Source organism: Pteropus alecto, unplaced genomic scaffold (assembly GCF_000325575.1).
Source record: "Pteropus alecto unplaced genomic scaffold, ASM32557v1 scaffold3, whole genome shotgun sequence".
Classification (NCBI taxonomy): Eukaryota; Metazoa; Chordata; class Mammalia; order Chiroptera; family Pteropodidae; genus Pteropus; species Pteropus alecto.
Genome location: NW_006442484.1, coordinates 46887147 through 46899826, shown reverse-complemented (window position 1 = coordinate 46899826; position 12680 = coordinate 46887147). Strand labels below are relative to the sequence as shown.

The 12680-nt window shown below is 32.1% G+C and overlaps 1 protein-coding gene across 1 annotated transcript in view; it reads right to left on the bottom strand.

The window, feature by feature from the left end:
- AGPS (alkylglycerone phosphate synthase) overlaps positions 1–12680 on the bottom strand; it is a 117858-nt gene that overhangs the window by 45331 nt on the left and 59847 nt on the right. Inside the window, exon 11 of the mRNA XM_006921234.3 lies at positions 5554–5681. Within this exon, the coding sequence (XP_006921296.2) occupies positions 5554–5681 (128 nt within the window). The remainder of the gene's footprint in view (positions 1–5553; positions 5682–12680) is intronic.

The window sequence follows — 12680 nt, the reverse complement described above, 5'->3', positions numbered from 1 at the left end:
TGGTATCTTGGTTAAGGAATGAATCTTTGAATTGAAAAGGTTTGTTTCTCCAAGTAGATTATACTTTCTGTGGAAATTCTAGAACAGCCCAAATTTCTGAGCCATAAACTATTCTGTAGATAGTCTACTAATCTCATACTGTACCAGAAGCCAGTGGTTCAAAGCCAAACCATTGTGTACAGCTACACAAAAATTTAAACACAGAAAATTTGTCTTAATAGGCAACATCCTTAGTAATCATTAGAAGACAGGAACCGTATCTATTTAACTTATATAATATCCAATGCACTGTTAGAGATAAAGTTAAGACCATAATATCTCATATAAAAGACACAAAATAAAAAAGTTCAAAAAAAGATGTGAGAGAATTTTGTTAAATGCAAATTTCTAGATATAAAACTTAAAATGTAGACAGAATCAGTCCTTCTTCTAATAAACCAGTATTGATATCACAGATCAAATCATATAATATTTAAGGCTATTGATATAACTGGTTAGTCTTACTGGAAATGACATACTGGCTTACAGCCAGGAGTCTACATTGTAAACAACAAGAACTATTTTTAACAAGAGAAATATCTCTTGGTTGTAAAGAATAAAATAATACGTATTATAGAGTAGATATTTCCCTCCACTTATATTAAGGGAAGGGCCAAAAGTTAAAGCCAAATAGTCTCCTAATCATAAATTTACGTTTTCAGTTTAGTAAAGGTGTAATGACTTGCACTGAGTAGCTCCTGGTCAAGAGCATGTCTTATAACTATCCTCAAGTTTAATACATTTTGCCATATTACAGAGTAAAGAATTCAATTAACCAAACATTTGGCTAGGTTATTCTCTCTGTTTCAGAAAGGGGAAAAGATATGATTACAAAAATGATTTAAAATAACAATTCCATTTTCTCTATGTAACAAATTATTTTTAAGAATTGCCACTGAATAGAAAGAAGTTTTAAATATTGTATAGTGTAAATGCAAAACCTAATTACTTTCAATTTATTTGAACCCCTCCAGAATAAATCCAGGTGAAAACAGAACAATTCAGAATTGAGATATGACATACTGAGATGTCAGACATGAACTATGTATTTCTTCCCAAATCGTGGTCTATATTCACTAGAAAAAAAAAACACCCTATCAGTTTAAAATTGTTTGTTTAAAGTAAAAGTGATGATATGTAGAAAGGGCCACACTTTGTTAAAAGGTAGTGAGAGAAAGCTGAAATTTAATCTATAATTCTAAAAACCTAGTTCTGATATTGAGAAATACAGTTTTCAGAGGGATGTATACTAATCTGTGCCATACATACAGTCAATGTTTCTTCTTAATGGAACAAATGTTCCTCTTTCTAATACCATAAGGCATAACTCCTAAGTGTTTATTGGGGGGAGAAAAAAACTCAAACTTCAAAAATTACTTTTGAGCTTGTTTCAACACTCGGTTTTCCTTTCAAGTCATTTTAAAAACAGTAAAAGAAATTATAAAATATTACATCTGACACCAATATTCTGATTAAAAAACATAATTTTCTCCCTCTTGAGAGGCTACAGTAGAAAATCTACTTTCTGAGACAGTCTTAAAAGTCACTTACCCATCTACTGAGTAAAGCTGGAAATTATACTGGACTGGCATTTATGAGATAGAATCACATTAATCTTCCACTAAATCTTCCTTTCTAGTTCCTCACAAAGTAGTGAAGTACTGAAAGAGGACAATGCCTCACATGGACAAAGATCAGATGAAGAGAGACCTTAGTAGAATCCTTCTGCTGTCAGTATAAGGTCGCTCAATTTATTTCCTTCAGTAAGAACAGCGATGAAAATAAAAGAGCCCATTTTGCTATTCGTGATCATGTATGCTCCTTTCCAAAAGATACTCATCCAAAATACAGTTTCTCATTTCAAAAGCAACTGGAGTCTGAAAATACTGCAAAAATGGAAGTGCTATGAAATGACAGTGAGGAATTACAAGCAGCCAACTCATTATTCAATCAGGAATTTGGCACAATCATAAAACATGTACCGTTGTCTATTTTAATGGATCTTAATTCCTCTGCTATCGGCTGAAAATCCAAATCGTAAATTGAACAATGACTAGTGCCAAAACCTAAAATTTTCTCAATTTTTCTGCCTGAGGATACTATTACAGAGTAGGGCAGTACATACAGTACCATTCTTGACATATGAGATTTGTACATTGTATAAACTAATATGTGAATATCCCTAAACCTTGCTAGCATTTACCCATTTCCAGGGAAGGCAAACATTCATGCCTCTCTACACGTGCATTATAATAGGAGTAAAATATGTAGGTTCCCCAAACAGTGAGATATCTCAATTGTTTCATTCATAAGAGCAATATTTGAGAATAAAATATTATCTAGGCTCTTAAATCAGTTTCAAAAAAGGCAAGCTTTCTAGTCACCTGGTATTTATCTCTAAAAATTGTCAATTATTAAGTACAAAGAACCTAATTATTAAAACTATAGATTAGAAAGTTTTGGGGTTTTTTTATATGCTTTTTAACCACAGGGTAGCACTTTCTATCAATCATCACCTTTATTTATTCCAAAGTAATTCAATATAGGTTTGTGTAGTGACTTTAGATTATGGTCATTGTGTGTGAATACCCAAAGAATTTTTAAAAACAAAAAAAGGGCAATTTTTACTGACTTATTCAAGGATGAAAGAAAATTTCACCCCTTGCTTTTCATTAGCACAAGTAATTCTCTATTACCTTCTATCAAGGGCATATTAAATTGTGACAAAAAAAAAAAAACTACATCAGATTGTACCAACTATTATGTTTAAATCCAATATTTTCAGTCAAAATTATAAATTTAAGATTTTAATACATTTGTACATTATTTCTCACTAATAAAACCTAAAATATATTTACATGTATTTAGAATGTGGAAGAGCAGATAGGGCATTCAGGAAAGCAAAAGATATGTTTATCTCTACTCCAAAGATCATATAACAACACTTTTTGAACCCATTTCCCATTTAGAAAAAAATGCAGCTCGCTGCCAGCGTTAATTTAACATCACACTTAGGAATGCTATGTTTTCTAGAATTTGACATTTTCAGTGATCAAGAATTACTATATTTTGTAAATGGAAATACCACTACTAAAAACCGAATGCTATAAATAGAATAATGTCATTTGTTTCCAAAGATTATTGATATACGAAAGCTGCTAAAATAATAAGAAGAATGAGATATTTCATGGCAAGTTTTGGGAGTAAGATTAGGACTGTAATCCGCAAGTTATCTCAGGGAGAACGCTGCAGCCGCAAGCACTACAGGTGAGTATTCTTGGGGCAAATGGGAGTTGACTACATCTGTTCTCCACTGAGTGGAGATTCTGTGCAGGAGCATAGACGATCATCGTAAACTGAATGTGACCTCATTAAGACCTTCTGTTGAAAATACATACAAATCAGACCAGTTTTATAAATTTTATAATTACTCTTTTAAATCTAATTTGGCATTTATGTTTATTTTGCTATAAAAAATGGAAGCAATAATGGTCAGTTGAAAAATGTCATTCAAACTTGGACAAGTGATAATATGAATGATATCTTTAATAATAAAGCTTTGGGGGTGGGGAATAGTCAAGCTTAATAAAGACAAAAAGAAAATAAAAATAAAAGTTCTTAATACAAAAAAATAAATCACAAAACAAAGTCAAAAAACTGGATAAAAAAATCACTCGTTAAGGAAGATTTGAAATTAACAAGAACATGTAATCTCTTCATTGAAAATGTTTGGTTTGGTTTTGATTTTTAATCGGTAAATCCATGGTTATTTTCTTAAACAAACAAAGAAAAAAATCCTAGCTTCCCATTTTTCTTAGTATTAACTTAATACCATAATCCTCTGCAAGTAATTCTTTTACTTCTTAATATCTGAGGTATCTTAAATTTGAAGTTACTTTCCTTGGCCTTTACGTGATGAAAAGTTTTACCAACAAGTATCAAAACTACTTGAACTTCACTGCTCAGTGCTCAGATATTCACTCCTAAAACTTATCCCTAATCCCTCTTTTACTCAATCATCCTGTTTTTAAATATTGCTGCCATCTCATTATTTTAGCAAACACAGCATAATACTATATATTTAGCTCCCTAACCACAACACAATATCCCCAAAGTTCTAGGGAATTAGAAGCTCTTATGTAAGGATGTCAACTGTTAACATTCATATCTACTTTAACTCCATCAAAGTAACCTGCCACAAGTTCAAGAGTGTTCATTCCAAGACTACACTTCTTTTTAAACTCTCCCCCTACCCAAGAGTAAGACAATCAAATTTAAGAAGCCTATGGCTAAGTTTTGATGAGAGAAGCAATCTAACTGATAAGTAGCTAAAACTACTTAAAATCTATAAGAATTATCCTTGTGAACTATTAGATTAGGTGATCATATAGCTGGACTTCCTAAAAGTCAGAAAGAATAAGTGTCTCAGAACAAAACTGAGCGTATGAAATAAAGAGAACCGGAAATGTAAGTATGTGGGTAAATATAACATTTTTTTGCCCATTTAAAATTTTTTTAAAACATTAATAGTGGTTCTCTTGAGATGGTGGGAAGATACAACTCTTCACCAATTCCATTTCAGTACTTGCAAAGTCCACAATGAATATGGAGTACTTGACAGATATAATTCCTTTGTCTTATCAGATCCTCCCTCCATACTGCTCTGGGTCACATCAGAAAGCTCCCTTGCCCTCAAGATTCTAGTCCAGTATAGCCGATGGAAGTATCAAAGAACTCCAGGAGTTCAGAGAAAGCAAGAAGAGGATGAAGTATATTCCCTTAACTGTCTTCCTGCTGGTAAATGTTGAAATAGGAATCTTTCACAAACTGCTGTAGTTCAAACGATGAACCAAAGGCTTAAAGAAATGAAAAAATTGCCACACAGAACTAAGCACAGAAATAAAATTATTTGGAATTATCTAGTCTTTTAAAAACCCTTGATAATATATTTTTTTAAGTAGGGAGGGGAAAATGGGAGTTCTCTATTATATTATGCTATTCTATATTATACTACTTAATTTAAGCTATAGCTTAGGTAATATTATAGAACATAGTTAGGCCTACTAGCAGCACATTCTAAAATCTGATAAAGTTTGATTCCTATACATAATGTCTAAATTTGGGGGCCACTGATATTCAGCCATTTAATTTCAGTAAATGTCTTAGGAAAAATTAAAGATTATTTTAATTAATCACAAAATATCCTACCCCAAAATAACTTAAGAAAACAATATTCAATAAAAGGCAGTTATTGGAAGTCATCAACCCAAGTATATATCTTACCTTGGCTTAAAATTGTACAGCACTCTTTAAACCAAAATATAGGTGTATAATTACTGAAAGAAATAGCAACTGCACTTAAAGAGATGATTTTACATTACCTTTTCATATAGGACTGGGTAAAAACCACAAATATAGCATAACTAAATATTAAGATTACATGTGACATAGCAAAATCAATTATACAGAATTTAAAAAATGTAAATATATATGAATGGGTTCTTTTCTTTTTACCTGTTTTGCAATTTCTCTTAAACAGGCTACTCCTTGTTCAAAATTAGGGAAAGCTACTGAGCCATACTTTTGGTATTCAGGGACTGGTCTGATTTTTATTGTAGCTTCTGTTATCACACCAAGAGTTCCTGAAAAAGAAGGGAGATAATCCAATATATCACAGGCCATTTTCTAAGTCACATTTAAATCTACTTTTCTATTTATTCAATTTGTTGTAGTATTCATATTTAAGTCTATTTAATCTATTCTGTGTGAGAACAATGACTACTCAAGTTTTTCTAAAAAAACTACTAAGAAAATTTTATAATTCCTAAAAAAAGTTTTTAGAATATATTTTTCTTAGTTATGTATATATCTATTAAAACATTTTTAAGGTAAACTTTCTCCAAGAAGGTTACTTTTAAATAGTCTTAAACGTATTACAACTTATTAAAAGAAAAATAAATATTTGAAAAACAACAGGTTTTTACATCCCATATGCATTTAGACAAAAGTATCTTTTGATATGTGTGCCTATTTTTACTGTAAGAACAATTTATTGGGGCAAAAAGAACCTAACCTCCCATGAGAACTTAAGAAGATAGAAGAATGATTAGAGGTAATATTTACACTTTGCCTTTTTTTCTCTAAGAATTCATACAAATATATGACAAATGCAATGCTGAGATGGCCTTGTAAGAAACAAGTAAACAGGTATTTCAAACACAAAAGTTATCACAAATATATAGCACAAGAGGACTATCAATGAAACAAAGATTTTTTCTTTATTACATTGAGTAGTGGGGGACAAATTGGAGAGGGAAAAAAACAAGTTAAATATAACTATGTGATCTAAATATCTATGCTAAAATTTTAAAGAGACATGGTTAAAAATTGTATTTACGAGCCAACCTTTTCAAATCAGTGGTTTCTGATGTACAAACGGTAGAAATTATTATTAGTAGTAAAAACTTTCTGAGAATCATTAAAAAAACAGAGGGCAATCTTTGAAATTTTAGAACTTAATTACAAAACTAGAAAAAAAAAGTATCACATAAAATCAAAGCTTTCAATAAATTTATAACATACCTAAAATATAATGTCAATATATAATAACCAGATTAAAAACTATGGAGTCCATAAAAAGTAAATTATATCAGATCGCAATACATTCATCACATATACAAATGATTTCCTACTAAGAAATCAAATATGACCCTATTACGACTTGTAAAATCACAAAAACTCTATAAGTTTGGCCCAATTAATATCTGAATAAAAACAGATATAACTTATACATTTTTAAAGATAACAAAAGCAACTAGACTTTCTTTTTTTTTAGCATCTTTGTTGAGATATAATTCACGGACCATAAAATTTATTCATTTAAAGTATTAAACTCAGTAGATTTTAGTGTGTTCACAGATATATGCAACTATCACTACAATTTAAGTTTAGAACTTTTCATCATACACAAAAAGAAATCCTGTATCCACAGAACAGTCGTTCCCCACCCAGCACCCCCACCTCAGCCCTAAACAACCACCAATCTATTTTCTGTCTCTATAAATCTGCCTTTTCTGGACACTGCATATAAATAGAATCTCAAAATATATGGTCTTTTGTGACTGGCTTCTCTCACTTAGAAAATGTTCCCAAGGTTTGTTCATGTTATAGCCTGTATTAAGTACTTCATTCTTTTTTAATTGCTACCCTATTATTCTATCGTATGGTATAACTCATTTTTGTTTATCCATTCATCAGTTGATGGACATTTGGGGTTCTACTTTTTCTTTTTCACTAGATTACCAGTTTATTATAAAGAATACAATTCCGGAACAGCCAGATAGAAGAGATGCATAGGACAAAGTATGGGAGAAGGTGTGCAGTTTCCATGCTCTCTCCAGAGACAACACCCTCCCATCACCTCCATGTGTTCACCAACTGGGAAGCTCTCTAAAACTCATACTTTAGGAATTTTAAAGGAGGTTTCATTACATAAGCATGATCGATTATACCACTGGCCACTGGTGATTAATTCAACATTCAGCCTCTCTCCCCTCCCCAGAGGTCAGAGAGTAAGGCTGAAAGTTCCACAGGTTTCCACTTTTTGGCTGCTATGACTGCTACTATAAATATATGTGTACAAGTTTTGTGTAGACATGTGCTCTCTTTTCTCTTGGATGTATACATGAAGATTTTCTTAATTTCAGAAAAACCTTTGATTTTATCCATGTAACATCTGGCCCTCAGCTACCTTTAATTGAGGCTAATTCCCTCCTCTCCCCAGCCAAGAGGTGCAGGGGCTCACTTCTTGCACCCAGCCTTAACTGGTGGGACAGAGTCTCTACTTTGAGTAGTACACTAATCCTAGGGTCATAATTGCTCTTATCCTGGTTTGTAAAGAGCTGGTATTTTGCCAGGAGAAACAAACCGAAAAGACCTACTTTCCTTCTCCTTCCCCCAGCACTCGACTCCTAAAGCAGGAGTGTCCTCAGAGAAAAGCATGCCATTGTCCCCACCCCTACCTCCAGAGCCATGGCTCAAAGATTTTGTCTGAGGGGAGAAATAAGCTATAAAACAGCTCCTAATCCTTTCCCAAAAGAAAGTATTTTATTTGCAATAGAGCATGGAGATGTTCAAGCCTAAGAACACTTTCTAAAATAGCAGAGAATGTGGTAAAAAGCAATTGAGAGGACGTAGATAAATTTATTAGTGACGTAGGCAAAACTGTAGACCAGCTAGTTTGCCTGGGTAGAAACAGTGGGGATACTGGAAGTCCTAACTAGAGCAATCAGGAGAGGAAACAAAAAGGCATCAAAATTAGAAAGGAAGGAGTAAAACTGTCTCTATTTGCAGATGACATAGTTATATACAGAAAATCCTGAAGACTCGACAACAAAAGAAACTGTTAGAATTAATCAATGAATTTAGTAAAGTTACAAGATACGAAATTAACATACAAAAATCGGTAGCATTTTTATACCTTAAAAATAAATTTTCTGAAAAAAAAAATTGATCCCATTTATAAAAACATCAAAAACAAAATACTTAGGAATAAATTTAACCAAGGAGGTCAAAGTTCTCTGCTCTGAAAATGACAAACCATTGATGAAAGAAGTCAAAGACACAAATACAATAAGACACAAATCCCATGTTCATGGGTTGGAAGAACTAATATTGTTAAAATGTTAATACTAGCAAAAGCTATCTATAGATTCAACGTAGCCCCTATCAAGATTCCAATGGCATTTTTCACGGAAACAGAAAAAACACTCCTAAAATATGTGGTGATGGGAACCACAAAAGACTCTGAATAGCCAAAGAAATCCTCAGCCAGAGGTATCACACTTCCTGATTTCAAGCAGTACTATAAAGCTACAGTCTGGTACTGGCATTACAACAGACAAGCAGGCCAGTGGAATAGAATCGAGAGCCCAGAAATAATCCCACATCAATACAGTAAACTAATATTTGACAAAGGAACCCAGAACATCCAATGAAGAACAGTCTCTTTAATAAATGGTTTTCATCTTAAAAGAATGAAACTTGACCCCGCCACATACCATTCACAAAAATGAACTCAAAATGAATTAAAGATTTAAATGTAAGACCTGAAACCATGAAACTCTTAGAAAAAAATACAGGAAAAGTCTCCTTTACATGAATCTTGGTAACGGTATTTTGGAAATCAGACCTTAATACAAGCAACAAAATCAAAACAAGTGGGGCTACATCAAACTAAAAAGCTTCTGCACAGCAAGCGACACCATCAAAAACGTGAAAAGACAATCTATAGAATGGGAAAAAATATTTGCAAACCAAGTATCTGATAAGGGATTAATTTTCAAAATACATAAAAATCTCATTGTCCATTGTTGGATGAATAAATAAGTTGGGGTACATATATGTGTATGTACATACACATACACACATATGTACATACACACAATGGAATATTATTCAGCCATAAAAATTGAGGAAATCCTATTATTTGTGACAACTTGTATGGACTTGGAAGGCATTCTGCTAAGTGAAATAAGTCAGATAAAGACAAATACTGTATGATCTCACTGATATGTGGAATCTAATAAAACAAAAACAATAAAATACACCAAACACAGAAAAAGAAATCAGACTGTGGTTACCAGAGCGGGGCGTGGGGAGAGGAGGAATTTGAGGAAGGTGGTCAAAAGGTACAAACTTCCAGTTAAGATAAATAAGTACTAGGAATGTAATGTACAACATGATGACTATACCTAACACTGCTGTGTGACGTATAGGAAAGTTAAGAGAAGAAATCCTAAGAGTTCTCATCACAAGAAGAAATTTTTTTTTCTTTTTATTTTATCTATATGAGATGATGGATGTTGACTAAACCTGTCTGTGGTAATCATTTCACAATATATGTAAATCAAACCATCATGCTGAACACTTTATACAGTGATGCATGTCAATTATTTCTCAATAAAACTGGGAGAAAAAGAAACAGTGAGGAGGACACTGCCTAGCCTCGGAAAAAAATCTCGAACACTAACCTCGGGAATTATCACTTCTAAGAGATACACTTTAAGTGAATTTTATGGCATGTGAACTATATATCTCAATAAAGCTGCCCCCCCCAAAGGAATAACCAATATAAATTATTTAATTCTCAGAATTAATTACAAAGAAAACTTCAGAGTTAACATCTTAAATAGCTGATTAGTAGCTAAAACTACTTAAAATTTATAAAAATTATCCTTGTGAACTATTAGATTAGGTGATCATATAGCTGGACTTCCTAAAAGTCAGAAAGAATAAGTGCCTCAGAAAACAAAACTGAATGTATGAAATAAAGAGAACTGGAAATGTAAGCATGAGGATAAATATAACATTTTTTGGGGTCACATCAGAAAGCTCTCTTGCCCTCGAGATTCTAGTCCAGTATAGGTCAGTATGAGCTTTGATTTTAGACAGGAAAACTATCTTTCAAAAAATTCCAAGCTCTCAACTTTTTATGAAATGTTTCTTTGCATCTGAAAATAAAGCCATGAGAAAATATTTTTTTGAATTACAGCATATAATATAATCCAATCTAAATTTAATCTAAAGAAAAATTAGAAACCATTTAAATGACAAACAATGAGGCCCTGGTTAAATAACACATAGTACATTATATTTTAATTTTGTACATGTAATAACTTATACAAAATGTTAATTTAAATATATATGTATACACACACACACACACACACACACACACACACACACCCTTTACATTAGCAAACTTCCTTTAAAATTCTAATACTATATAAGAATTCTAAGGTACTGGTAAGAAGTGACCATGCCTTAAATTCCTGTATACCCATATTGCCTCATTTGTACAGTAGGCACTTTAAAGTAGTAAACTCAGCATAATACTATAAGTGAGGTTAAAAAAAAAAATTAGTAAAATGATATTTTGCATTATTGCAAGGTTAATGAAATGACCAAAGCAAGGTTGTGCAACTATCCAGCTATGAGTTCTGTAGGGAGGTGCCATTGTGAAAGCAAAATTCATCCAGGTCCCAAATGCAGATTGACAGATGGCAGCTTCCATTAGGACTTATATTCAAATTAAGCTAATTACAAATGGATACATCTAAATTCACTTCATCAAAGGCTCATTTGTGTTGGGTTTTATTATATTTATTGATTCTTTTTTCCTGAGTATATTATGTTCGTGGAGTGATATAAAACTTAGATTACTTATCATTTCATTATATGCACATTATACCCATATTTTATATCCACTTCAGGTAATTTTTTACAAGTAAATCCATGGCAATGTGCCATCATAAAGGCTAATATATGTCATTCACTTTCTGTTTTAATAAAAATTTGTCATAATAAACTTAAAAATTTTCTGTTTTATAATTTTCACATATAATGTTTGCTCTCAAGAAAATTAAAAGCTTCAATTGCTATTCAAAGTGCAAGTATTTGCTTGAAATATTTCATAATTTAAAAATATACTTTCAGGTGCCTTCAGGACTGAGAAGAATGGCGGTCATTTGATTCTGAATTTTTCTTCTCCTTCTACTATTCCCCCTAAAAAGCCATAAAAATCAATACGGAAAACAAAATCACACAGGACCTATACTTTCGGTATTACTAGGAGACAAAAAACACTATGATCTTCAAATTACATGTAAGTAGAGATAAGAAGAAAAAATTCCAATAGACCTTCTATAGCCCTCCATCTGCTGTAGGCTTGTAAGGGCAGAAACTGAGTAAGGAGAGGCTTAAAAGATTCCATAAGAAAAAGTAGAGAGTAGCGGAGGACTTGGCATTTGCACAGACAAAAACAAAGAACACTCTCAAACTAGGAACCCTTTCCAAGTAATAAACAGGAACAGAAAAAAAAACAGACCAAATCCATAAAAAACTACTGCAAAAAGTCGGAAAATATAAAAACTTTTCTGTAAGAGAAAAGTAATCCCCAATCATGATCCTAAAGAAAACTGTAATGCATTTCACACTGAATTAAATATTGTAAAACAAGTATTTGGAGATATGAAAAAATGCCTGAATCAGAAATATAAACACTAAAAACACAAATGGACAAAAAACAAGAAAAAAATGAAATAAGAGATGACTAAACTAAGGTAAGAAATAGAACGGCAGCAGCAGCAGCAACAACATCAAAAACATATGTATATATAAAAAAAGAAGGCTAAGTTATATGGTATCCAAAGGAGAACAGAGAATAGAGTCAAATGAAAACTTTAAATAAAGGACACTGAAGAAATGCAGGAAAATAACCAAAAGAATAAAAATGAAAAAAAAAAAAGAGAAAAAAGGTCAGAGAAATAGTGGTTGAAATGGAAAACAAGTAAAGGAAATCATATATATATGTATACGTATACATACACACACACACACACACACACACACACACACACACACACACACACACACGATGTCCCTGAAGAAGAAAAATTAAAACAATGAGGGAAAAAAAATCCCTAATATTTAATACTACAATCCCTCAAAAAATCCACAAATAAAAGAAAATCTGAATATACATGGTCCACTGGGTACCAGAGCCAAATGACTCAGTATACAATAAACTCTGAGATGTAAAAGCAATAAACTTTAACAATAAAGAAAAAAAATTCCTCTAG